A 27,691-nucleotide genomic window follows, 5' to 3' on the forward strand; every position below is an offset into this window, starting at 1 on the left:
AAAAAAAAGAATAAGCCACTTAGAGATGGGAAATAAACAGGGAGTCTGGATACTGTATGTTATTGTCCTGTCTGTAAATTTTTTTTCATTGCCGATGAGCAAACAATAGCTGCTGAGAAACACTGTATTATGGAAACTGCTAAATTAAACCAACCTATGTATTTTTAAAATGTCTTAACTTCAAAGTGGAAGTTAAAAAAATATGCTGCGTTGGAGAAGAGGTTATGCTTTTGTTTCCACAAAAAATGAAAGGCTGTGGATTCATTCAAGGTTAAAGAGGATCAGATTGGGGGAGACCCAGTGAAAATCCTGGCTACAGATATAAAGAAACCTAGAAAAGCTAAAAGACAGGTGCCGTATATTTTACCTGTTCAAACATAAAACAAAATATCATCAACTGACTTGTGTACAATGCACAGTCCATATTGATGTTAATGCAGCTAGGTATGTTGCCTTTGAAAGTTTATGTGTTTTCAGAGCAAGGGGACCAGACACCAATGAAAATGGTGGCCCAGGTGATCCATCCTCTCAGAATGCCTCTGTTGTATTTCCTCAAAGTTCTGCATCCAGAACAGCTTCAAGACTGCTGGCTGAGATGGCCCAGCCTCACAGACTATTCTGCCAGGACTTGACCATTATCCCAATTTTCCCAGGGTTTCCTAAAGATGCCAGCACCACTGGACAACAGGAAGCAGTCTAGAGAACACAACACCCACATTTCTAACAGGTGGGGTGGATGGCTTTTGGTCATTCCATGGGTTATAGATGTTGTCATCATTTAGGGGGGTTGGTTACAAGTTGTTATCAGTCATGGTCAGGAAAAAAGCTAAACAAAAGAGTTAGATTCAAAGATCTTTTTCTGAAGGAAAAGGAGGATATAATATAGAAATGATGAGATAAAAGGGTGGATTGTTGAGTCTACTTTTAAACAAACATTAGTCTCAAATATTTTACATTAGTATGGATTTTTTTTTGAGACAGGGTTTCTCTGTGTAGCTTTGCACCTTTCCTGGAACTCACTTTGTAGACCAGGCTGGCCTTGAACTGACAGGAATCCACCTGCCTCTGCTTCCCAAGTGCTGGGATTAAAGGCATGCACCACCACCACCTGGCTAGTATGGATTTTTATATATTGATACAAATTTAAGGTTATTTTTGTTATACTATGTTTCTAGTCTTGTTTAAGGTATTGTACCTATGCAGCTCATTTTAAAAGATTATGTAAAGTTTTGGTCTTTAAAAGTTATTTAGGATAATAAGTACAGGTTAATAGTCATCTATAACTATCAAATTTAGAGTCATGTTAGATAAGTTTTCAAGGTCATACAGATATATATTTTAGATATATAGGTGACCTTCAAATACTTCAAAACCTACAGAATACAGCATTTAATATGTTTTAATAACATAAGGCTTTTCATGACAGTGAGACACATCTGCTCCTGGCAGCACCAATTTACTTCAAAAGAGGATGATGGGCATCAAAGAAACTCCATATGGAGTTTGCTTTCTTTATGGCAAAAGCTGGCCATTTAGGCAAGAAACTGCCCTTGCCTTGACTGCTGTCCAAACTGGACAAGCAGGACACAAAAGAAAGTGACTGCCAAACTTTGCCAAGACAGGATAGGAGAGTTCTTCAAAAATTCCTGCTTCACAGTAAAGTCTGTCAGATATTCTAGACCTATAGGCTGAAGATGGATGCCCCAACATTGCTGAGAAACCTTGGGTGACTATCCAGGTGGCCAACTGTTTCTATCATTTCTTATAGTTTTGGAAGTTGTTTGCAATGCACTTCCTGTTTACTCAGGTAATATTCTATCCTTCTGGGGTTTTTGATGGAATTGAAGACTAGATAGTCATAGTTTTTCCTAGTTATAATAGAAGATAAATTAGATACAGAACTCTGGACTCATTAAAGTAAATAATGGAGTATTTTCTCTGAAATTGCCAAATACAAATGGACTGAACATTGTAAATGTAATTCTTGCTTGGTAATTCTTTTTTTGTTTTTTTGTTTTGTTTTGTTTTGTTTTTTGGTTTTTCGAGACAAGGTTTCTCTGTGTAGCATTGTGCCTTTCCTGGAGCTCACTCTGTAGACCAGGCTGGCCTCTAACTCACAAAGATCCACCTGCCTCTGCCTCCTGAGTGCTGGGATTAAAGGCGTCCGCCGCTGCCGCCGTCGCCACCATCCAGCTGGTAATTCTTCTTCTTGAGTATAGTTTTACTGTGTTAAAGTTAAATCTTTTCTTTTTTATTTAGACAAAAAGGGGGAAACATTGTAGAATAATCTTTTTGTAAACTGTGAAATTGTGTCTTTGCCAAGGCACCTTCTGATTAGCTTAACAAAAAGCCAAATGGCCATTAGCTAGGCAGGAGGTACAGGCAGGAAAGCCAGAAAGAGAGGACATTGGGAAGAAGAAGGGTAGAGAAGCCAGCCACATACAGAAAGAGTCAGATATACAAAATGGGATAAAAGTAAATGCCACTTGTAGAAAATAGATTAATATAGGTTAATTTAATTTATAAGAGCTAGTTAGGAACAAGCCCAAGCTATCAGCCAAGCTTTCCTAATTAATGTCTCCATGTGGTTATTTGGGAGCTGGCTGGTGGGACAGAAAACATCTGACTACACTTCAGTGTGTCAAAGGTGAAAGCTTCATGTTAGATGAGTCTTAGCTGGGTTCTTGGTCAGTTGCAGCAAGAATTTACAGCTCTCAAATCTTTGGCTGTCCATTCTTGACTCTGGCCTGGTACCCCTAGGGCTTCAAGTCTTAGAGCTACTTAAAGACAGCCCTAGGTTTCTAGTCTTTGGTGTTTTCGTGAACACAGTAGATGCTTTCAATCTCCACCATCTGATCCCTGGAACCTGCTTTGGGCATTAGAAATAGTCAGATCTTATTTGGAACTCTGACTTAGCTACTTACTGATTCTGAGACTTTAATCCCACTAGTGACATCTCTGAGTCTGTTTTCTTACCTGGAAAACACAACTAGTATCTGGTCCACACCGTGTAAGGATTGTGCGTGTGGAGATGTGTGTGTATACTCACCTAGACTGTGTAGATGCTGTTGCTCCTGCTGTGGTAAACCCCCCAGCACAGAGCGTGAGAAACGGAACAGAGCTGTGCTCTCCTGTTCTAGTACCACAGCCAATTAAGTCCTTCATTCTGATAGCAGCCTTGAACCCAGGAAGAAGTAAGAGCAGGCCTGCTGGCTCAGTGCCAGGACTCTGATTCAATCCTTTGATAATGTCAGCATCAGAGAGAAGTCTGGGCTGGCATTGTGTGTGAGAGACACTTGTGCTGTCCCTGGGAAGAACCTCAAGTCGACTTAACAGAATTGTGGAAAGTTGTAAGTTTATTGAAGTCAGACATCATTTATTCATTCAACTACTATGAACTAATAATTGTTGCTGAGTTTTTTTGAGACAGGGTCTCATACTGTAGTTCAAGCTGGCTGGAAACTCTCTATGTAGCCCTTGCTGGTCTTGAATTTATGGCAATTCTCCTGTCTCAGCCTTCCAAATGCTAGGATTACAGAAAGGGATATTATGCCTGGTTTTACTTTAAAATTTTTAGAAAATGTTGTGTTGTGTGTGTGTGTGTGTGTGTGTGTGTGTGTGTGTGTGTGTGTGTTATTATGCACATGTGTTCCAATTTGGGTCTTGCCTGGCAGTGGTAGCATATGCCTTTAATCCTAGTACTCAGGAGGCAGAGGCAGGTAGATCTCTGTGAGTTCAAGGCCAGCCTGGGCTACAGAGCAAGATCCAGGACAGTCACCAAAACAACACAGAGAAACCCTGTCTCGAAAAATCAACAAAACAAAAAAACAACAAACAAAAACCCAAAAACCCCCAAAACCAAACATTATGGGTCTTAGGAATCAAACTCAGGCTGTCAGGTTGGCAGCAAGCACCTTTATCCACTGAGCCATCTCCTCAGATCCTTGATCTGGAATTTTTTCTTTTTAATATTTTATTTTTATTTTATGTGTATGAGTATTTTGATTGTATATTTGTATGTATACCAGGTGCATGCAGTGCCCGTGGCAGCCAGAAGAGGGCATCAGATTCCCCCTGGAACTAGAGTTACAGATGGCTGTGAGCCTTCATGTATGTGCTGGGAACTGAATTTGTGTCTTCTGCAAGAGAATATTTTGTAGTATTCTTAACCACTGAGCCATCAAAATAGCCCCAGATCCAGATAGCAGTAGCTGCTGCTTCTGCCTTTTTTCTCCTCCTCCTCCTCTTCTTCCTCCTTCTATTCTTTTTCTCTGAAAGAAGATCTCACTATGTAGCCTTGGCCAGCCTAGAAGTCATTATGTAGACCAAGCTGGCCTTGAACTTACAGAGATCTGCCTTCTGTCTTCCGAGTGCTGGGATTAAAGGTGCACTTCACCTGCGCAGCAGATCTGGATTTCTTAATAGCCTTGCAAACATTCCGCCTGAATGACCCATCGTTAACTTGAAACCCTCTCCAAGTGGAACACGGCCTTTCCCACACTTGGTCCTTCCTGTCTTCAGTATCACCACTTTCTCAGGCACCTGAGCTTCACAGGTCATGCCGCTCTCCTCACGCCTCACAGCTAACTGGTCCCTTCCACCCTTTGGATGCAATCATCTCCACCTACGGAAAGGCCTGCGCTGTCTCTCTGTGGACCCCTTCAACGCCTTCCAGTCTGCCTGCCACCTCCTCACCTGTGGCTAATCCGGTCCTACCATGAGGTCACACTTCCTAAAGGATTTATTGGCCATGTGCTTCCTACACAAAAGCCTGCTCAGCTTCCCAGCACCTTCCACACAGGGTTCAAATACCATTAGTATCTAAGGGCCTGCATGTGCAGCTCCAGCTTAGCTTCCCAACCTCCATCCATCTACTGTGCAAACCAGACACCTTTGGACTCCAGGGGGGTTTTCTTTTCCCATGTTCCGTAGTGTTCCCTTCTCCTAGGACATACCACAGGTTGCTCTAATGACTATTTTAGCATTTTATCTGTATAGGTGTTTTGCCTTCATGTATGTATGTGTACCACATGCATCCTTGGTATCTGCAGAGGCCAGAAAAGGGTATCACTGGAGTTACAGACACAGGTGTGGTGGTTTGAAAGAAAAAGGCCCCCCAAAGGGTGTGGCGCTATTAGGAGGTATGGCGTTGTTGGAGTAGGTGTGGTCTTGTTGGAAGAAGTGTGTCACTGCGGAGACAGGCTTTGAGGTCTCAGATATGCTCAAGCCACCCCCAGTATCACAGTCTACTTCCTGCTGCCTGCATATTGACATGTAGCAGCTACCTCTCCAGCACCATGTCTGCCTGCATGCTGCCATGTCCTGCCATGATGATAATGGACTGAATCTCCGAACTGTAAGTGAGCCACCACAATCAAATGTTTTCTTTGTACGAGTTGCCGTGGTCATGGTGTCTCTTCAGAACAATAGAAACCCTAACTCAGAAGAGCTGTGAGCCCCCATGTGGGTGCTGGGAAATGAACCTGGTCCTCTGGAGGTGCAGCCTGTTCTTAACTGATGAGCCATCTTTCCAGGCCCCAACTCTGGTTTAAGCTATAAGCTTCCTAGAAACAGAGGGCTCACTCCTGGCTTGCCTTTGCATCCCTGATTCATAAGTCATAAGAAATCAACAGATACTTAATGAAAGCTACATGAGTCGGTTAATTGGAGCCATGCTTTTGTCAATAGTGTTTTATGGAGACAAGAGACGGTGGCCTTTCCTAAGATGTGGCACAGCTCTGGAGGTGGACAGACCAAATGCAAATCTGCTTTATGACCTGAGCAAATTCTATAACCCCAAGTCTCAGCTGCTCATCTGCAACATGAGAGGGATCATACTCATGACACCACACCATAGCGGGGAGAATACTGTGAAGAATAATGGCAGAGGACAGGCAGTGGGGACTTGCTTCCGTGGTGCATATACTAAGAGAGGATGCTACAGAGGGTAGCCTGGGCCCTGTCTGTGCAAGGAAGACATGCAAACTTGTGAAGATTTCCGAATTAAGAAACAAAACAACAAAACATGCCTTTAATCCCAGCACTTGGGAGGCAGAGGCAGGTGAAGCTCTATGAGTTCAAAGCCAGCCTGAGCTACCCAGTGAAACACTGCTTTGAAAAACAAACAAACAAACAAACAAACAGGCAAATGGTCTGGCCCCATTCCTGGACTACACGAGGAACCAGAAGATGAGAAAGGAGTGTGATACAAGAGGGCCCCTTACTGTAGTCCCAGATACTCAGAAAGCTGAGGCAGGAGGTTGATTTAAGTCCAGGATAGCTTGGGCAACATAAAAGATCCCATTTTATAGGAACAAAGAGGTGGGTCTTTAGAGAGAGACACAGATGTCACGGGGCCGCTTCTGACCTGTGTCCAGCAGCAGCTTCACAATGGCGAAGTTGGAGTGTGACACACTGTAGTGGAGGGCTGTGTTCCCACTTCGGTCAGCCAAGTTGACAAGCAGCTTCAGAAGATGTGGGGAATAAGGCTGGACCTCGAGGAGGTAGGCGGCCACCACTGCAGGGCTAGATAACTTCCGGCTGGACACACGGAACCACTCTTGACTGATGGTATTCAAGCTTTGCCTCTGAGATGGCAGAAATTCTGATTACAAGAGATTCCCTGGCCTAGTTACCCTAGTTAGAGCCCCAGTGACACTTGGATAGGTCGGCTTTTGGATGCTTCTAACTCTCTCACACTTCCCAGCAGCTTCTCCTGTGTTTTATCTGGGGGATCTGAGACGGCAGGACCAAGAATCCTGCAGCACACTCAATGCCGGTGTGTTTCTCCCCACCCTCTACTTCCTACCCACTGGCAACCACATACAAAACAAATATCAAGCAGAGGCATCAGCTCTGTGTGTGACAAGCCCAAATGTTTAAGGCCACATGCTTAGAATATTTATCTAAAGGGCAAGAGATACTATTGGGATGTGGTTATTATAAATGATTTTATGTCCATTCTGGAAGGAGCGCCAGGATTTAGTCATTAAATCCACATAACCAGACGCAAGCTCTGACTCAGGCAAGTGATTATACACCCTCATGGAATAGTTCTTGTCCCTGTGATAAAATGGGGCCAGCTTTCTTGTTTCCATGGTTCTATAGGGTGAGGTAATTTTAAAACCTATTCTGTGTCTTGGGCAGGGGTAAGGTGGCAGAGATGAAGGGGATTTGCATCCTACAGTTTGATGGAATGTGGGGTGGTGCCAAGCTTGCCTGCACGTGACCTTGTGCATGCACACATTTTAAACCAGGAGCTGAAGCTGGTAGAGTCCTTGCTGAGCATGCATCCCATTCTTAGCACCACCTAAAAGCAGGCACAGTGGCAGCTGGAGGCAGCAGGATCAGAAAGTTCAAGGTCACGCTTGGCTATATGATGAGTTTGAGATCAGGCTGGACTGTATGAGACCTTATCTCAAAATGAATGAATGAACAACCCCCCCACCCCCCCACCCCACCCCCACCCCCCACTTAGTTATGTAATCTGAGTATCAGGGGCCTCCATCAACATTCGTCTCACGTATCAGCTCCTTAACAATCTGGGGAATGCCATTTGCCAAATCAGCTAAGATTAAAAAGAAAAAAAAAAACCCAAAAAATGGGTTGGGTGAGTAACAAACACTGCTGAATTGATCGTTTTTAATCTCTGGGCTGCTCTGCTGGGGGAGTAAATGAGCTTTGAAAGTGCTTCCAGGTTTTTCCACTTTGGGTCTGACAGCTGTCTCCTGGCTCAGGCCAGTGGCCCTTGATTAAAAATAGAACACAAGAAGTACAGGTTCTAATCTCCATGGGACATAAGCGTGGGCCAGATCAAATGGAGGTATGTTCTTATTTTTGGTCTCCTGACCCATCAATACACGTTAAGCAAAACAGTGATATGGTAGAATCAAGTGTGAGGATTCCAGGTGATGGAGACAGGCTACCAACTGTCATTTACTAATGAGGAGACCAGGCCCTGAGCATTGAATTAACTTAACTGCCTTCGGAAGAGGTCCCAGAAGTAAAACCCAGGTCACATTCCACATGCCTTTTCTACTTTACCCATGGTTTTGTTGGACTGCAAGGCACTTTGAAGCCTAGTCACAGAGTTTAGTGGTAGTTGCAACTTCTAGAAACACTTGGTACAATGCCTCTGACCCCATGACTAGCTTTCTTGTGCATTAATCCTTCTGTTCCCTCAGGCTAGCCCATTTCCTGAGGGGACAGCATTTGGGTAAATCACAGAAAGCCTGAGGAGTGAGACTCTGTGTGCACACACACTCTGCTGCCTCAGAATAAGGGACCAAAGTCACCCCGTCGGAAACCTCCACGAGACAGTGTAAAGTCCAAGTACCAGAAGCTGCTCGGTAGTGGCCCCCGTTTCCAGCAGGTGCTGGCTCAGTGCCCGGCATGCGGTAAGAAATTCCTCTGAGGGTTTACATCTAAAGAAAACAGAGAGATTATATCGTTCAATTTGCTGACAAAAAAAGACATTCACTGTCCACCTGCAGCAGCTGAAATTCTCAAAGCTGGGAGACTACTCCACAAGAGGGACATTCCTAAAAAACATGGCTGCTCATAGTTCTATGTGGCTTGGCAGCTGAGTGCTTCTTGCTTTTGGCAGGGGCTGGCGCAGATAAGGAAGGCATGGGGACAAACTCCCACACTAGTCATTGTCATGCCAGGAAGGAAAGCAGTCCCTTCCTGCCTGAGTGCCCAGAAAAAGCCAAAGAACCTAATGCATAGAAGCCGACTCTTCTGGTTAGTCCCCCATGAGAAGCTGTGAGGCCGGGGTGTCCCAGTGACAGGCACTTGTCCCATTACTGGGAGGACCTCCTCTCTCGTGGAGATTTAAAAGCATGGTCTGCTTGGGCTGTTGTAACGGAGCTGCCCTGAGGGTCTGCTTAGAGTCAGCTCTGGTCTTCCATCCTCCACACCCAGGCTCAGGGTGGCAGAGGTGACGTCAGTGGTTCTAGCTGGCCTATTTCTATGTATCGAGGGCCGACCCTGTGCTGGGCAGTTGACAGCATTTCTTCATACAGTCCTCAGATCCAACCTATACGACTGCTTCTCAGATGAGGACACTGAGGGGGCTGTAGGTTAAAGACCCCGATAGTCAAAGTGTGGAACTACAAGTGTGGCCGCTGTCACCAGCCGCATGAAATTCCAGCCCTCGGGCTATGACAGAAGAGACTGTGTAAGACTCAGAAGGCCCGGGGCCCAAATCCTTGCCCTACTTGGGGCCATCACCTCATCTCCCAATGCCGTTGTTTCCACATCTGTAAAGCAAGTGTTGCAGTAAGTTCTAAATTCTAGGACGGCTAAGAGGATTCCTAAAGTATGTGTCAAGTCTGCCCTATTTACAGTGCCAACGGATGCTGGTTTTACACGGAGAACCTGGGCCATTTGGAGTGTTCCTCATGGAGGCAGGGGTCACATTTGTTTGGTTCACTCAGCACAGGGGTTGGCACAAAATAGGACCTCCGAAAGCATTGCTGAACGGATGGGTAAAAGTGCACACACACAATGGGACTAGATGGAGGAGAAATATGCCCTTATCTCTCTTTAGAGGGACCTGTGTCTCATTTCTACCTACGTGACTCACCTCTCAGGCCTCAGATGAGAGCCTTCCTCCCCAGGCCCACTTGTCTGGCCTGAGTTACTGGTGCCTTCAGGGACACCCTGCTCTGCCTCACAGGCAGCATGTATGTCTCTCTCCTGTGTGGGCTCTGAGCAATCTCGTTTCTTCTCGGTCTCACTGTCAGACACGTCCTCAGGAGAGCTGTCCTCCCCGCTGGTCTCCTCACTGGAAGTGGTCTCATAGCTAGGAAAGGACACAAAGGTCATTTGGTCCATGCTTCGTGACCAGGGCCAGTGGTTCATGTCAACATCAGTACGTGCTTCTGGAACCCTATGCTCAAGAGAGGAGCACGAGTCTAGGCTAACATCCCGACACCCACCTTCGGATCCTGAACTGCCTCACTTCTCTGTGTGGCCAGGAATCCTTTAGCCTCCTGCTCCAGCCTGGATTATATCTGACAGTGGTGAACCCCTCAATACCTGCTCCACGCAGGCTCTGATGTGATAATAGCCACAAATTAAATGGCAGTGGAGGGAGGAAGACTTACTTCAAGTTGAACGGAGGTTGGGCAAACCTGCAAGTTCAGCACTCAGGGAAACTGAGGCAGGAGAACCGAGAGTGTGGCTATCCTGGGCTGCATAGTAGACTCTGTCTCAAAAGTAAAATGTGTGTGTGTGTGTGTGTGTGTGTGTGTGTGTGTGTGTAATATAGGCTCTTAACCTTGGCCGAACAGCAGAACCTTTGGAGTGTTTAGCATTCTCAGCGTGTGAACGGTACCCCAAGATAACTACACCAGTCTCCATGATTGCAATCAAGAATTTCCAAAGCTTGGTGTCCCTGGAGTGTAGCCACACTGAGCACCATGGTTCTATAGAACGAGCTCCAAATACTGAGAAGTGACCAGGCCAAGACTCTCTGGGCAGGGCAAGCAAAGAGAAGAAAGGAAGGTGGCCAAGCCATCAGGCCCCTTCCAGGTCTGGCCTAGAACCCCTTCAGGCTTCTGTAGCACCCGGTACCTCTTCACCAAGAGAACAGCCAATCAGCAGTTCCCCCTTCCTTATTTTTTTTTAAAAAGGATTTATTTATTTATTATGTATACAGTGTTCTGCTTGCATGTATGCCCACAGGCCAGAAGAGGGAAGGAACTAGATCTCATAATAGATGGTTGTGAGCCACCATGTGGTTGCTGGGACTTGAACTCAGGACCTCTGGAAGAGCAGCCAGTGCTCTTAACCTCTGAGCCATCTCTCCAGCGCCCCCCCCCCTTTGTCTTTTCAAGACAGGGTTTCTCTGTGTAGCTTTGCGCCTTTCCTGGATCTCGCTCTGTAGACCAGGCTGGCCTCGAACTCACAGAGATCCGCCTGGCTCTGCCTCCCGAGTGCTGGGATTAAAGGCGTGCACCACCACCGCCCCCGCTTACTTATTTTTTAAAAAATTATATTACATCTATGTATTCATTTGTGTTTGTGCTCTCTCTCTCTCTCTCTCTCTCTCTCTCTCTCTCACACACACACACACACACACAACATCCGCTCTCCCCTTCCACCTTGTAGGTCCTGGGGATTGAACTCAGGTCCTCAGGCTTGGTGGCAAGCACGTTTACCAGCTGCCCCATCTCACTGGGCTCTCTGATTCTTGACTTACCTGTGAGCTAAAGGTAGCAACCAGGATTTACCTGCCTTTTTTTTTTTTTTTTTTTTTTTTTTAAAAAAAACCCTGTCACCTAGCTTATAGCTGTCTTTTAATGACCATTTGTGAAGTGACCCATTTAGGTATAATTTAAGAGCAAACCGCTCAACCACACACTGCATACACCCCAGATTACAGTGCTTCATGACGTCACCGATGTCTTAGCTTGTGCAGTACTCTGATGTTCACACGGTGATGGAATCCCCAACTATGCCTTTCTCAGAATGCGTTCTTACTGCTTGATGACACGTGACCATACGTAATGCTCAGTCTCCCAGTCTAGAGAAGGCTTGGCTCCTGTTCTCTATCAACGGACTAGTTGTTTTTGGTTTGATTTGCAGAAGAAAAAAAAAAAATGGAGCCGGGCGGTGGTGGCGCACCTTTATCCGCATCGGGGCAGAGCAGGCGGATCTCTGTGAGTCGGGCCGCTGGTACAAGTGAGTTCCAGGAAAGGGCAAGTACAAGAAACCGTTCGGAAAAAAAAAATGGATTGGGTTTAGGGGTGTAGTGGTAGATAGAGTACCCACTATTGTGTGCAAGACCTAGGTTCAAGTCCCAGCACCAGAAATAAACAGAGATCAAACTTGAAGTTCAACAAATCAGCCAAGCTCGTGCTAGTTTCAGTGTTGTGTTCAAGTCAGAGGCCTTCCTCAAAGGGCCCAGAGACCCTGAAACTCCCACCATCCCCCTGGAGGTGGGCCCTGAGGAGACCAGGGCAAACCATTAAAAGTAGAGGTTCTAGCAGACCAGCACAGGTGACAAGGAGTCAGACATGGGCCGACCCAACAGTCCACGGAGATGGAATCCCTGCCGAACACTGAGACGCGGCTGTGTCCCCCAGGACAAGGGTGCTAAGGACAGCAGTAGGTTAGGTAGCAGGGAAGGCAGTCTGAGCTTCACAAGCGATGCTTACCCACCGTTAACCCCAACAAACTGAAGGTTCTTTTTGGTCCCATTACCTCCTGCACGGAAGCCATAGTCTTTCTTTTTCATTATGGATTTAAGGCTGGTCGACGGAGAGATCTCTAGGCAGACACAATATCACAGGTTAGAATGACCTTAGGGCAGCCAGACTAGGATTCTTGCTTTAATAGGTATAGGAAAAGAAGAAAGGAGGAGGGGGGGGCAGATAACGCAGACTGGGTGTTTTAGGGCCGTTAGTCAGAGGCCCTTGGGTTCAATGACTGTAGAACTGTCCCTGGGAATGATGTCACTCTTTGTATGACAGAGTAGCTATTGGAACACTTCTCAGATCATGTGTGTGGTGTCAGCATTGTCTTTATATCTCAGGGCTGGGAAATGTGGCGCTCAGATTTGCCCACAGGATGGTATGGCAGAACTCAGGTCTTTGGATGCTGGTCAATACCCATCTCTACTCAAAGGCATCTCAATACTCCTTCCTGGAGAGTGTGCAAGTTACCACCTGGGATGACACTGGACTCGTGACTGATACGGGAACCAGGTCCCAAATTTTGTGCTATGTAATGGCATGGAAGACAGCTCCCCGTAGGCAAATCTAGAAGTAGCTGAAAAGTGAGAAAGTAAGAGGTTTGTGACCTGTGGCAGGGAGCCGACTTGCATTCTGGGAGGCATTCTGTGGTCCAGCGTTGTTCAACCGTGAAGAGTGCTGTGATGTCTCGGCCATTCCTGCTCAGCTAAGGGGTAACCTCTGTACATGGGCATCCCTCCCTCCCCTCTTCCTCCTCCTTGCCCTCACTCCTTCCACCCATTCCTCCCTCTTCCTTACCTTCTTACACCCCAAGTATTAAATGAACAATTTTAGGTCTCTTTATAATGTGCCTTCGAATTGAAGCTAGAGAAAACCTCTGATGTGAAAAGCAAGAAAGGAAGGTGGGGATTGTCAGAGCCCAGGAAGCACAAAGGAAGGCCCAGGAGGAGTGCATAGGTAGTGTTCTTGGTCTTTGACATGGCCTATACATAATGCATCACAGACAAGGTACCCTCTGGGCAGACTCATTGCTGCAGGCTTATGGCTTGGCAAATGGCTTTCCCTCCATGCTGGGTATCTCTGCAGCCTGTGCTATCTCTTTAGCTGTATGTGGAAGTCCTGCAGCTAGACATAGTCCAGCAACAAGGCTTCCACTGATCAGCTTTTATTCCCCTGAGTCCCTGGGTGTGTTAAAATCTTTTTCAAAAACATACTCATAATTAAAACCCCCAGTCCCCACAATTTGTCATGTAAAGGAAAAGTAGGTCCCAGGCATCAGTACTTACCCGGTGGCGGTGGAGGGGTGGATGAGGGCGGGGCAGGTGGCTCCTTCTGCTCTGGGGCCTGGGCTGAGTAGGCAGAGAGCAACAGGTTGAGGGAACTGAGCAGCTGGTTCTGGATGCTGCTGAGCTTGGAGGCAGGCTGCTTGATGGCGCTGGCCAGCTCTGGGTACCCATGCTCCAGGCAGTTCCACTGCTCATGAAGAAGTTCTTGGATCTTCTTAACATACTGGCCGATTGTGGCATCCTGTGGGGAACTGGCGGGCCTTCCAGGTAGCTCAGGCCCTGGGAATTCTGAGCTGGCCTCCTCCCTGATCACTGAGGCAGACTCTCTGCCGCTGCTCCAGGGAGAGGCTCCTGTTACCCTGCCTAAGTCCTCAGCCCCCACCTGTGGGCCTCTCTCCTGCTCAGAGACATCTTCTTTGATCCTGAGCTCCATGGAGAGGCAGCTACATAAGGACGAGGCAAGGACCTGCTCAGGTCCCCTTGACAGGGACAGCGGGGGTGGCAGCGCAGACTCTTCGGGACTCTGATGGCCTTGCTTGTGACTACTTTGGACCCATGGGAAGCCATTCTTCTCTGCTCCAGATGCCCAGCATTCAGGATCTGGGATTCTCATCAGGTTGACTCCAATGTTCTTGTCACATGAGTCCTTGGGGACGAGTTCAAGAAGAGGATCAGTGTTCACTGTGGCATCAGTCTGGTCCAGAGCATTACTGGCCTTCTCTTGACTAAGCTTTTCTTCTAATTGGGCTACAGTGCACTCCAACTCTTGGATCCTCTGTTCCCTTGCCTTGGTCTCCTCTTGCTGCCTCATGAGGGCAGCTCTGATGTGGGCAAGCTCCTCTGTTCTCCCTGACAACTCGTCCTCAAGGGCCAAGACCTGATTCTTCAGGCTGGAGATACTGTTGGTATCTGTCCCCACCAGGCCCAAGCTCTCCTCTGTTACCCGGATACCAATGCTCCTCACATCCAGCTCTATGGGTGGAGGAGGCGGGATCTCACTGATGTTGAGCTCAATTTCTTCCAGGGAGAGCTCACTCTCAGGGATGGGGGATGGCAGAGGGGGTGGGCTGGGTGTGGAAGAGCCAGGAGTTAGCACTGCCTCTGCCTTCTGGCTTGTTGCTGAATTTCCACATCCCCTACAACCATGGGTACATTCTGGACTGAGGAGGGAGGACCTGGCTGAGAAAGGTGAATGGAAGCCTTTATGGCACCTTCTTCAGGCTCCGCTCCCTCCATGACCAGCTCTGGAATTGCTGGTTCCAGCTCTCCCAACTCTCTGTCTGTTGATTGGGTTGATGCTTGGAAAGCTGTGAACCCTTCTGCAGGGTCAAAGGTATCATCACAAACACTGCCTTCACCCTGGAGCAGTGTGGAAGGAACCGGGGTCAGGCTGGACTCATCGGGGGCCCGGTTTTGTAGCAGCGTAGCAGGCATGCTGGATGCTCTCAAAAGCAGGGGCCGTCCACTCCCACCATCCTCCAGAGCACCAGCCTCTGCCTGCCCGGTATCCTCTGCCAACAGGGCCTTCCTGTGATAGCTCAGCTCACTACCATACACTGAGGCCTGGGGGACGTCAGCCCGTGGCAGTGACCGGGATTGCTCCTGGGTCCCCAGGGATATCTTTCTGGGCACCACAGGAGACCAGTTTTGCTGGGGAGGAGCAGCATGGATGCGAGCCCCACTGTCTGGAAGGCTGAAGTTTCGGGGCAAAGTACTAAACTTCGCCTGCTTGGCTCTTCTGTGGATAGGAATCCTTTTGATGGTGTGTCCCTTCTCAATATCATCCACATATTTGAGGAAATCCAGGTCCAAATGAAAGCCGTATGGGGTCTCCACAGAGTAAGGGTGGCTCTTTGCGGGATCTTTCTCTTCATCCCCCTGAGAGGACTGGTCCTTGGCTGGGAGACATGAGACATAAAGAAATAAGCACGAAGTTAAAATGAGGCTGAATGTCTGTGACTTTGACCTCACCTTACCGTATGAGCCTTCTCTCTGATGCTCTAGCCTTCGAAGGATGCTGTGGAACCTACGTACTTGATTCCTGTGCTGGGATATCGTCTTACCAAACCAATGTGTATTTAGCCAATGTCTGTGCTTTCTTATTTTCAATATGCCATTTCAGTTGTTATCATGAACCTACCCGCAGACCAGGAAAACAAATTTGCCTCACACTGTTTTTCTGGGTTGCATTGCGTAACGGCTGAACTGAAGTCCAGCAATTTGTCAAAGGAGGGTACCGACTGATAATTATAGACCCGGAAGATTCTGCAGGATGAGATACACAATTTTCTCAGCATTCAAAAAGAAACTGGTATGCCTCAAATAGGTTCCAGCAAATCTTGCAAAAGGCTAAGATATTGATAATTTATAACTCCCACATTTCTTAAGCTCCTGGGGTACGTAAGCCTCTGGTTACCTAAAGATCAAGAGGAACTAGAGCAGGTGATCATGAATGCCCAGTTTTCCTTCCCCCTGAAAACTGAGTAGGATGATAAACGTGCTCACTATTATAGTTACTATTTTTGTGGAAGCCCAAAATGTAGAGAACTGAGGTCCCATGATGGAAGTCAACGTATGTGACTCACCACTGGGAATGAAGGAGGGCTTGCACACATTCGCTGGGACTACTTGATTGCTGGGTTTTAGTGCAAGAATATATAAAACATCAGCAAGTCAATCCGTATACCTCAGCTACTATTTACCGAGTGTCAGTTGCTGAGCTATACATTCTAGAGACACAAAGGTAAGTCAGTAACAGCCATTTCTCTCAAAGGATTTATGATTAGATACTGCAGCAGCAAACACAATGCAATGTGCTGGGTAACTGGACGTTGTATATAGTCGTCTTTTTCACTGACTTATTTTCCCCCTTTCTCTGGAAGTCTTTTCTTGGATATGGAGGAAAAATTTGCCTTGCTAATGGAGGGAAACTTTACAAGAATGACATAAGATGGCAGATTCTATGAACAAATAGAAATTTGCCAGAACAAGACGGCAAAAGACTTTGTAGCAGTTAAATCCCCAAGATGGCTCTGTCAACTCTTAGCCCCTTTAGACAAGCAAGCTAATTCCACTAAGAAGGGGAGAGCTATTTCTTCACCACTTTGAATCTCTGCTGGCTTGCAATGCTTTGGCCAAAAGAATATGGCAGGGATGATGCTAAGAGAACTCTAAAGTTAGACCATAAGGAGACTGGTAGTTTCTATCAGGGCCTCTCAGAATGCACCTATGTTGGGAAGCTAGCTACCATATAAGAGCTCTCTGAGGTTGTCATAATGTGAGGATGCTTAAGCAGCTTCCCATAGAAGTTATCTGGAGAAGGAGAAGGGATGGAGAGAGGGAGGGATAGAAAGAAAGACTGCCCTAGCCATCCTGGCCCAAACACCAGGCATAAGTATAAAGGAACATCAGACTTTGACTACAGGAAGGACCCAGGCGAGGAGCTCTCAAGCTAAATCTGGACCAGTAATCAATTCCTGTGGGAAGCCATTAAGTTTCAGGGAGGTCCGCCCTGTAGCAGCAGGCGGTCATTCTCTAGGTGGAAGGCAGGGAAATGGCAAAGACACAGAGGTGTGAGCTCACAAAGCACGCCAGGGCTGGGTAAAAGTTCACATGGCCACAACTTAAAGTGTGGGGTGAAGAGTTAGGAGAGAAATTCAGGATGGGGAAAGTGAAGAAAAGCCGGATCCTGAAGCAACCTGTATGCATGATAACCATGTGCCTCACTGTCTAGGTCACAGGATTCCCTAACAGGCTTTAAGTAAGGAGTACACTGGTCACATTTCAAGGAGAGGTGTTTTGGGATTTTTGTTTGTTTGTTTGTTCTTGTAGTTGCTTTGGTTTAGTTTGGTTTTGAGATAAGGTCTCACTGTGTAGCCCAGGCTGGCTCTGAATTGTCAATCTTTCTACCTCACCAGCCTCTGGATCACTGGGATTATAATTGTGTGACATCCTGCACAGCTCAAAACGAACATTCTTGCAAAGGACTGAAAGAAAGATAAATCAGAGGCCTGGCCTGGGACCAGTAGACAGACTGTTGACATGGCCAAGGTGAGAGAAACTGGAAGTAATTTGGAGGGAAAGAGACGGGCTTTAAGAAGGCATAATGGTGGGATTGCTGGGGGTGACAGCCTGGGCTACACCTGACGGCTCCTCCTCCTAGCAGCGCTACATGCCTGCCCAGTGACTCTGCTTAGGTGTCTCTAGAGAAGGGGATGAAGCCAACTTGACACATGAAGTCTCTGCACCACTATTGCTAAATAGATCTACAGACCCGTGGGTGATTGTTACAACCACAGCAGAGGGCAGGGTGAGCTTCTCCTGAGTCACACCGTGGTCCCTGTTGGGCTTCAGACTTCCAGTAGACAAGGAGGCAATGTGCCTCCGGCGCCCAAATATCTCCACATAACCACATAACTTCCCATCTACCCACACAACTTTCTCTCCCAACTTGCCCACTTGCCAAGGAGACACACTGCAATTACAGTAGTGTGACTGGCCATTTTCTGTTATTGCCTGTGTTGGTTTCCTAAGCTGTGCTCTGACGCCTACTGGCCCACTCAGCAGAACCCTGGATTAGGAGGACAAGTCAAGTCAGAGAGGAGGAGATGGCTGTCCAAAGTGAAGCGGGGAGATTCACCACCCAGAGCAGAGACCTCTCCTAAAGGAGAGGCCGTACTGTTTATTGCATCTTTCTATCGCCTCTGCAGTAGAAATGCTCTGATTTTCCCAGGGGCCTCTGGGAGCAGATCTGGAGCATGAAGACATGGCATCAAGTAGGAAGCAGAGTGTTGAAAGGCAGAGAGAGCCAAGGGGAGCCAAAGGAGCCCGAGACTGAGAAGACATCAAAGGAAAGAGGTTCATGGGTCTGGAGTGATGGCTCAGCAATTAAGAGTACTTGTTGCTCTTCCAGAGGACCTGAGTTCCATTCTCAGCACCTTTACCAGGCAGCTCACAACTGCCTGAAACTCTAGCCGGCCTCCAAGCGCACCCAAAGAGCATAGGCTTACCCAGACAGATGCACACAAATAAATATATCATTTTTAAGAGGTGAGATGTTTAAGAGGCAGCTTGCTACATATACACACATACCCATACTCACATATCAATTTGGTAATCCTCATGTTACCCTGCATGCCACCCATCTCCCTGTATTCTTCCTTTTCTCCCAGGGCAAGAGTCATGCTGGAGCTTGAGCATTGTGCATAAGACCCAACCTCACATTAAGATGGGCTCTTGTTAGTTCTGTCTGGCATGCAGGAGCTTGGACAGGGGGTCAAGGCCAGAAGTACTTAGATCAGTCTCTGGTCAAAATAAAAGTTAGATCAGGTAAAGCAACCTTTCTACTTATGTGGCTCTGGGAAAAGAATCTCATTTCTTTATGCCTCAGTTTCTCCCTCTGTAAAGTAGAGAAAATATTGCCTGACTTGTAGACTGACTATGTGGGTTCTTACTGAGGCTCTTATAGGCAGAGATGGGGAGGGTCTGATGGGAGAGGACTGGCTTTGGATTCTCTCCCTGGATTAATTAACTCTGTGAGCATCAGAGCTTGACAGTGTGTGTGTGTGTGTGTGTGTGTGTGTGTGTGTGTGTGTGTGTGTAAGTCTCCCCAGAAAACTGGAGAAACCAGGGCAATGAATCAGGGGGAGAAGAAAAAGAAAACCATGAGAGATTCAGAGCTACTGGGAACTGTTTTGCTCTAAAAGCAAAGTTGGTTGGTAGGCACTTGGAAAAGCCTGCAAACACAACCATTAGACAGACAGACAGACAGACAGACAGACAGACACACACACACACACACACACACACACACACACACACACACACACAGGATGGGGGCAGACAGGAAAGGGACAGAGAAGGAAGGAGTGACAGTCCTTGCCTCAAAGGCTAAGTGGATGAAGGCTAGCAGGAGAATGAATGAATCAGAGGTAAAGAGCAAAAGCAACGCTCCAACGTCTGTCATCAGTTTCTGAAGGAAATGGAGAAAACAGAACTAAGAGAAAGTGACCAAAACTGATGCCAGTAAGAAAGCATATTAAGTGAACTTCTTTGAAAAGCCAAGCTAGTGCAGGCCTGGTTACTCAGGCTTTTGAATCCCAGCCCTCAGGAGGCAGAGGTAGGAGGCAGGCAGATCAGTCTGGTCTATATATAGCAAGGTTCCAGCCAGCCAGAGATACATGATGAGACCCTGTCTAAAACAAAAGAAGTCAAGATCCAGAGGATGTACCCAAAGGGAGGGGCACCTTCCTTGAATTCCTGGAGGTGGGTGTCCTTGAATAACTGAAAGGGAGTGATACCAAGGAGGTGGAGCAGGGACCATTTCCAGGAAGCACTGGAAAAGCAGCTCTCTGCAGGAAGTGGAAATGCATTTGGAAACAAGCAGGAGGAAGAGCAGCTCTCTGCAGGAAGTGGAAATGCATTTGGAAACAAGCAGGAGGAAGAGCAGCTCTCTGCAGGAAGTGGCAGGCTCCTGAAACACAGGGAAATGCGTTTGGAAACAAGCAGGAGTCAGGACTGCAGCTGACATCTAGTCCTAGGTCCTGCCACCAGTAAGGGCCACCAGTAAGGGCCATGTGACTGAAAGTTTGGGAGCTCTCCTATTTCCTGACACTGGGGGATTTGGAAAATGGCATCTCATCAGAGTCGGGAGCCCGGGCTCCAGGCTGTGGCCTGCAGCGTGTTTCCTGGGAGGGAACGTTCACTATGCTCGAGAGCTATTACTCAGTGATTTTATGTGCAGCATTTTGCTTCCTTCTGTATGTGAGAGCCAAAGTCACATTTTAAGTTTTAATTACTATGCCTGAGGGATCCATGAAGCAAAAATGCCTCTGACCTGCAAGCCCCTTGCCCAAGGACAGAAATGCTGGAGGCGATTGTTTATGCACAGGAGATAATAAGCCATGTGTTTTCACTCCACTATACAAGTTTGTTTGACCCATCTGCAACAGTTGTGCTTGAACGCATGTGGGCGGGAGGGTCATAGGCAGAACATACATCAGGATGTGTGCTTGCCCCTGATTGGATGTAGGCTGGATGTACATCAGGATGTATGCTTGCCCCTGATTGGATGTAGGCTGGATGTACATCAGGATGCATGCTTGCCCCTGATTGGACCCAATGGGAAATGCAATGGAATACGGGTTTTCCTTCTTAAGCCTCAGCTAACCATGAACCTGGGTATGGACCTGGCCAGAGCCCATCCACCTGGCCAGGATTTAATTAAAGCTTGCTTCAAATTTGGCTTTAAATTATGGTAGTGGTCTTATTCTTGATCGGTGGGATTAACATGTACCAAGCCTGGGAGATACTTTATTAAAACCCATTTATAGATGAGACATGACAGACAGTTTGGAAAAAATGCCCAATATTATACCACCTATGAGTCACTCTTCTACCACACGGCCAAAGTATCGTCCTTGTGACTGGCTTTGGCTGAGGGTTAGGGGCCAACAATCTTGACAGAGACAGAAACATGAACACTGACTGCCTATTGAGATTTGTCTGCTCTTCCTGTGCTTGGCTCCTCTCCCTCCACGTGGGACTCTGCCCTGCTATCCTCCTGGATGACAAGTGACATGTGGTTAAGTCATTGCTGACGGCCCAGGAGTTAAATGATCAGACACACAAACAGGCCGTTTTAAACCATCCAGCCCCCACCCAGCCATCTAGGAGATCCCATGAACAGGGCCAAGAGAGATCAGCCACACCAGCCTAAACCAGAATGCTGCCCCCCCCCAACTAACTTCCACAATCTTCTGAGAAATAATAAATGTTTTTTAAGTCACAAACCTTTTTATCCCCTCATCTGTTTAAAAAAAAAAAAAAAAAAAAAAAAGGTGACGAGGGAAGAGGAGAACCTATTGCATTCTTGGTAGGTGAATGAGAGGAAAAAAAAATCCATATTTAATGTTTTTTTACTTCACAAGACTTCACTATCGACAGGTGGTGGTGGTGGTGGTGGTGGTGGTGGTGGTGCACATCTTTAATCCCAGCACTTGGGAGGCAGTCAGATCTCTGTGAGTTTGAGGCCAGCCTGATCTACAAAGCGAATTCCAGGACAGCCAGGGCTGTTACAGAGAGAAACCCTGTTTTCAACCCCCCTCCCCCAAAAGACTTCAGTCTCATTCTCTATCACCCCACCATGGTTCACTGCTGAAGTAGGTGCTCTGGACCCCCACATTGCCTGTTTGGAGAGCACTTCCTACAGACCTCTCCAAAGTCATTTCAGGTACTGGTGGTGATTAATCCTTTGTAAACCAACTAACCCTTTAAACCGGGGAACAGAACACTGCCTGCCTACCATCAGCCTTCTCCATCATATGAGTACAGCTCTCAGTCTCTCAGGCACCTCTCAGCCACTGAGTCTGTGCAGTCCGTGGGGTGTTCTGAAAGAAAAGAAACAGAAACAGTTAGCCCTGCCAGAGCTAGACTAGGTGAAAGCTGAGAAATGGCACAAAGAAAGTGACACTCAGTTCAGCCTTTCTCCTAGGGGTGCTCACACACTAGCTTTCCCAAGTGGGAGGTGAAAAGCCAGACACATTCCAGAGCTCCTCCATTCTGGGTGTGTCCTCATGGAACGCTAACGGTAAAGCTGCCACTGAAGACATTTGGCAAATGAGAGAACTGAGGCTAGGTAAACTGTTCCAAGGCCTCGCAGCAGACTATTGATGGAGATAGAAGAAGCCCAAGGTGTCTAGCAATGAGTATGGGGCTCTTCCTGGACCTGGTAAGAGAATAGAATCCATCTTGTGAAAACTCTAGAATGGAGTACCTATAGATGATTTAAGGCATTCCCATCGAATTCAAGACAAAGATGAGATAACGTCAAGACTGACAAGGAGCTGATACTTGAGGGTGATTTATAACCTTGGGCAGAAAGGACAAGGGGAGGGTCAACCCATTGGCCAGGAGACATCAGGGACTTCCCAAGCAGAATGCTGTCCTTACTCTGAACTGGTCAACCTTGAGATTTGACCATCAGTCCTCAGCTTTAATCCATTCCCAGGCCCCTTTCTAGCTCCTATCCCGTTACAATAAATCACCCAGAAACTGGCTTTGTATGATTATCAGTCCGTTTCCATTAGAATAGTGGATTACCTACAGCAGAGGCAGCAGCGGAGTTGTTTTAGGAATTTTAATGTGCCTGGCAATCGCCAGGACAGAGAACGGTGTGCTAGTGAAGAGGGGAGGGTCTGGGAAGGAGGAGCGACCCTCCAGGACACGGACACACACACACACACACACACACACACACACACACACACACACACAACCAGAGGGTGGGACACTGAAAACCAGTAACATTACTTCCCGCCGGGTAATTCAGGACTGCCCAATATTAAGTGTGACATGAACTCTGTGAGCGCTGTCGTGTCTCCCAAGCCTGGTCCCTGCTTTCTCCCTGGGATCCTTCACACAGTCTACACACACTTGTCACAGGACGTCTCCCTCCGATGTCTTGCTGGGCTTCAAAGGGCATCCACGTTTTGTGGAAGCAGAGGCCTCCCGGCAAAAATGCCTGTGCTGACTGACCACTGCACTTGGTTTGGAGTTCAAGAGCTCTTAACCATCAAGTATTTGATTCTGGAAGGGAAGAGAGCCGGTGCGGTGGGATGTCTTTCTGTGTGCTGTGAACATGTGTGGCTCCCATTGGATAATAAATAAAGCTGTTTGGGCCTATGGCAAGAAAGCTTACAGCCAGGTGGGAAATCCAAGCAGAGATAGAGAGAAAAGGGCGGAACCAGGAGAGGTACGAGCGTGCGAGCCCACTGCGGAAGGAGCAACAATATGTCAGCAAACTGGTAACGCCACGGAACTATGGGAATGGGTTAATTTAAGATGAAATTAGCTAGCAAGAAGCTGAAGCCGTAGGCCATACGGTTTGTAATTAACACAAGCCTCCGTGTGATTATTTTATAAGCGGCTGTGGGACCGCGGGTGGGAGAGAGACTGCTGGGCAAGCAGGACCGGGGAGATGCCTGGCTACAAGCTGGAGCAGACAGAGCAGGGATAAGCCAGGTCACAGCGGTGGCGGGTCTCAGAGCTAAGAGTGGTCTGCAAGAGGAACCATGGAAAAGCATGGAAGGTTCTAACCTGGGGCTGAGGGAGGGCTGGCCCCGTGATAAAGGGAGGGGACTCTTCAGCAAAGAACTCTCCTGCCTCGCCCACTCGTGATCCCCTATCCGCAGTCTCTGGGGTGAGATGGCAAGCAGGGGAGGGTGGGCCATGGGAAGTGACTTTTGACCCTCCCCATCTTAATATTTCTTTCTTTCTGCCTCCTGCTCACCTACATCCTGAGGCCCCAAGCCACAGGTGGGGTCGGAAGCACTTCATACACTGAATTGTTTCATATGGTTCTCGCCTTAACCCCGGAGGATGATTACTCTCCTTGTTCAGATAGGGGAGACTGAGGCTGAGATTGAAGGTCATAACCAGCAGGGGATGCAGTGTGACAGAGACCCAGCCTAGACAACCCTGTGCTAGAGCTACACCCGAAACACCTGTCCGTCCTGTGGGCCAGCCCAGTTCACAGCTGTGGCTGTCCCTTGTCCCCCGGGAGGGGAATCGTTCTGATAACAATTCTTCCTTCCTTACTCAGTGCATGAAAAGGAAGGGGCCTGCTTGAGCCTTCCTGGGGCAGCTTCTCTGAGGCAGGATGCCACCCACCATGTGTAGTCGGACTCGTGGCTGCAAACCCTAACCTAACCAGCACCCGGGGACATTAGTTACCGACTTTGGCTGGGATTCTGAATGCAGCCCATCAAACACGGGATCAGATGACTTCAAGGGACTCTTCCACACTCATAAGGCCCGATTTCAGGAAGAAAAACTCCATGGAGGCCTCTAAGGTTTACCTCCACTCGCATTTTACGAAAACTAATCACCTCAAGGCTACAGATATTAAGTGGAGTTGAAAGCCAGCTCTCGGAGGAAGGGCCCCCTAAAGGGCTCAGAACACAGAAAGGAAATGAAGGAATTCACCCTTTCCTCCCCCACCCCCGACCCGAGCTGGGTCCACTCTCCTCCATGATTCTTCCAGCACCCATGGTGGAGTTTGGCTCAGGAGGCTTCCCTGGAGTTGGTGGGTGTTTGGAGGTTAGGTAAATAGGAAAGGATAACTACAACACCATCACATGCTACTCTGTTCGAACACAACGTGAGTAGAGGATAGCTTTGCCAGACGTAACGCCCCTTTAAATCCCACAACCATCTGGAGCATTTAAAGCTTTGATACCCAGCATTTTAAAACCAGCCTGCGAGGCTGTATCCACAGTCGGAAGACCTTTTAGCATCTGTCGCTGTTGTCCGTGGTCTGCCCCAGTCTCAAGGATCCCCCCCTCAGAACCTAGCCTTTCTCGCTAGCTCATTACAGCCCCAACCTTTTGAGAGAACATAGCTTTATCTCTTTCTGGCGCTTCTCTCCTTTATCAGCAAGCCTCTAAAGGTCAGGATTCTCCCAAGACGCACCCCTGTTATCACCCGACCCTCCACATTTAAAACGTGTTGGACATTGCTGTGCATGGTGTTTAAACAGGTAAGAGGGAGCAAGCTTATCTTCAAACGGAACCCAGGGAGAGAGAGGAACAGGTGCCTAGCCCCGAGTGTCACTTCCCCATTGCAAGCAAGCCTGGGAGCTGGCTCTGCATTATAGATGAGGACAGAGGCAGCCAGAGGCTACGTGGCCAACCCAAAGGTCCCCAGTTAATTGGGGGGCAGGATGGCAAGTGTCCCTCCAAACGTAAGGGACAGTGAGGGGGGAAGGGCCAAGACAGTCAGTGTCAGCAACGATGGTCCCTGTGCAGCCAGACCATGTTAGAAATAGTTTCCTCAGGTCAGCCCGACTCCTGGGCGTCTTCACCCACCCCTACTCCCTCCCCCATCCGCATTTACTCCTTTTAGGATGCCATTTCAAACCTCATTTAACCTCACGTCGAAGGATAAAGAAAGCCTCTTCCTTCGTCCTGAAACTGAGACCCGTGTCTGCATTTTCGTTCCCCGTCAAACCCCCTCTTTCTTCTGCAATAATAAAAATGCCGCTTTTCATCGCAAAATAGGCTGCGTGCCAAAATAAATAGCACCTTGGATTTCTTTGAAAAGAGAGCTTGGCTCAATGCACAGCCTCCCTGCCACAGAATTCTTGGACAATTCAACCTTACCAAGTCAAATATTTAGCATGGGAGCACACCAAAATAGCAGCCCCCTGGGCCCTCCGTGATCACCTGGCGGAGACAAAGCCCTCTTTCCGAAAGAGAAAAGAATGCCTCCCATACCTGGGGCGACCCTGCAGATGAGACAAGAGCTTTCATTCTCCACCCTAGGACCCCAGTTTTCCAAGTGGTACTGGAGGCATCTGAAGGCCCAGCTCATCCGTGGGGGCGCTGAAGCTGGGGCACCACAGAAGTGAGATGCGCTCCTAAAAGATTCTACCTGCTGAGTTCTTAGTCAGGCTCACTTCCCACTCACCAGGAAATGGGGTGGTAGGACTCTGGTTTAGCAAGGCGCACATTAACACAATTGCATCAATTCCATTTCCACATGTTTCTTCATGTGTTTCTCTTATTTAGCTCACATGCAGCTGCTGGATCTGGGCCTTCTTGGAGAAGCCAGGTCAGTTGGGAAGCAAGCTGTGTACACATCACCCTCCTTAAGCACCCCACCATTCTTCTGCACAGCCCTCGCCGGAAGGACCCGCCTCTCCGGAGGTCGGCTTCAAGCTGCAGAGATGGAGCTGAGCTCAGCCCAGTCTGCTTCCCAGCTGTTTGTTAAAGGACTCGTGGTCAGGTGACCTGTGACCTTGTTGAAAAAGCAAATACTGACTTCCTTTTTGCTCTATGGAACAAGCAAGCTGGCTCAGAAACGAATTTACTGCTCAGTAAGTTAATACTGGATCAGACAGGAAAACGGAGAATGCTCAGGTCCCTCAGGTGCAAATTTGTTCTTGGGGAACCGCCACTGTTTTAGAGGGGTACACCTAAAGACACTTCCCCACACACGGACACACACACACACAACACACACTCTTCTTTTCCTTGATGCCTCCAAATCTGGGAACTCAGGAGAAGGAGCTCCCACCTTCCCACGCCAGCTTCCCACGCCAGCTCGTCAATGAAAACGCCTGTAATAGTGATGTGGCCTCCTAAGGACTGGGAACCTGGTGGGCTTCACGGCTGTCATCCTGGCTCTGCTTTAGAAGCACCCTCCCCTCCCCCACACCCCAAGGCTGGGATAATTAAGTGAATGAAAGTCAGCTGTCAGGGTCAATAGAGTAATGTCTGGTGAATTCCCGGGGCCAGACTGGCAGTTCCCACTTCCTGCTGCCCACCAGTCTGATGCCCTAGGACCCCAAGATGTGCCCCATCTGGCAGGAAAAAAAAACAAAAACAAAAACCACAAGTACCTACAGTGACAAGCAAACTCCTCTTCCATGGCTCCTGCCCCCAGCAGGATTTCTAACTGCTGGAAGGTCCAGCAATCTGGAGTCCAACCTGGAGTTGCTATAGCTCTCAAAGCAGAGGCAGGTGTGAGGTGGGGCCCAAGCTCTCCAAACCTGACACTGCTCCTGTTCCTACTGAAGACAGACGGGGTGACCTGCTCCAACAGAGGTCCCAAAAGTCTTATGCTTCGTGTATACAGGCTGAATACAACAGTATTGGAGAGACATGGGCCCCTGTTATCAACCACCAGGGCGCTAACTGGACCTGTAAGACATGTCACAGGCAGCTCTCTATCATAGACACTAACTATTGAGGTTCTTTCCAGCTCAGCCCAGGTTCATTCACATCAAACTTGCCCTGAACTTGATGCTGGCACTAAGTGTCATCTCACCCTGAGCTGCTGCTGCCTGCCTCTCCCTAATGCACATAGAAAGCACTTCCTTTCCATTCTGTGCCCCTTTTCTCCCCACACCAGCGCTTAGTGCAGACTGGCCAAGGTCTAGTGTTCCTGTTATACAGGTAAGGGAAAAAAAAAAAAAAAAAAAGACAGACAGTCTAAATGAATTCCCTTGGATCTCCCAGGAGTCAAATTCCTGGGGTGGAATTGTGTTCTTCTCAGTCTTTTTCTTGGAAGATTCCCAAGCATCTTGCTTTACCTCAAGATGAACAGACTTTCTGAAGGGCACAGAGTGATGCGTATGGCTGTAGACAAAGCTATAGGATTGGCATGTATGCTTTTCAATTGTTAGAAGTGTGTGCCACTCAAGAA

The 27,691-nt window shown here is 47.9% G+C and overlaps 1 protein-coding gene across 1 annotated transcript in view; it reads right to left on the reverse strand.

Annotated features, from left to right (window-relative positions):
* Kank4 (KN motif and ankyrin repeat domains 4) overlaps positions 1-27,691 on the reverse strand; it is a 75,621-nt gene that overhangs the window by 17,093 nt on the left and 30,837 nt on the right. The window contains 7 exon segments of the mRNA XM_028870279.2: positions 6,368-6,587; positions 8,336-8,423; positions 9,587-9,805; positions 12,165-12,276; positions 13,487-14,593; positions 14,596-15,384; positions 21,789-21,873. Of these exon segments, the coding sequence (XP_028726112.1) occupies positions 6,368-6,587; positions 8,336-8,423; positions 9,587-9,805; positions 12,165-12,276; positions 13,487-14,593; positions 14,596-15,384; positions 21,789-21,807 (2,554 nt within the window). The 5' untranslated portion in view covers positions 21,808-21,873.

The sequence above is a fragment of the Peromyscus leucopus genome, chromosome 2, assembly GCF_004664715.2.
Source record: "Peromyscus leucopus breed LL Stock chromosome 2, UCI_PerLeu_2.1, whole genome shotgun sequence".
NCBI lineage: Eukaryota > Metazoa > Chordata > Mammalia > Rodentia > Cricetidae > Peromyscus > Peromyscus leucopus.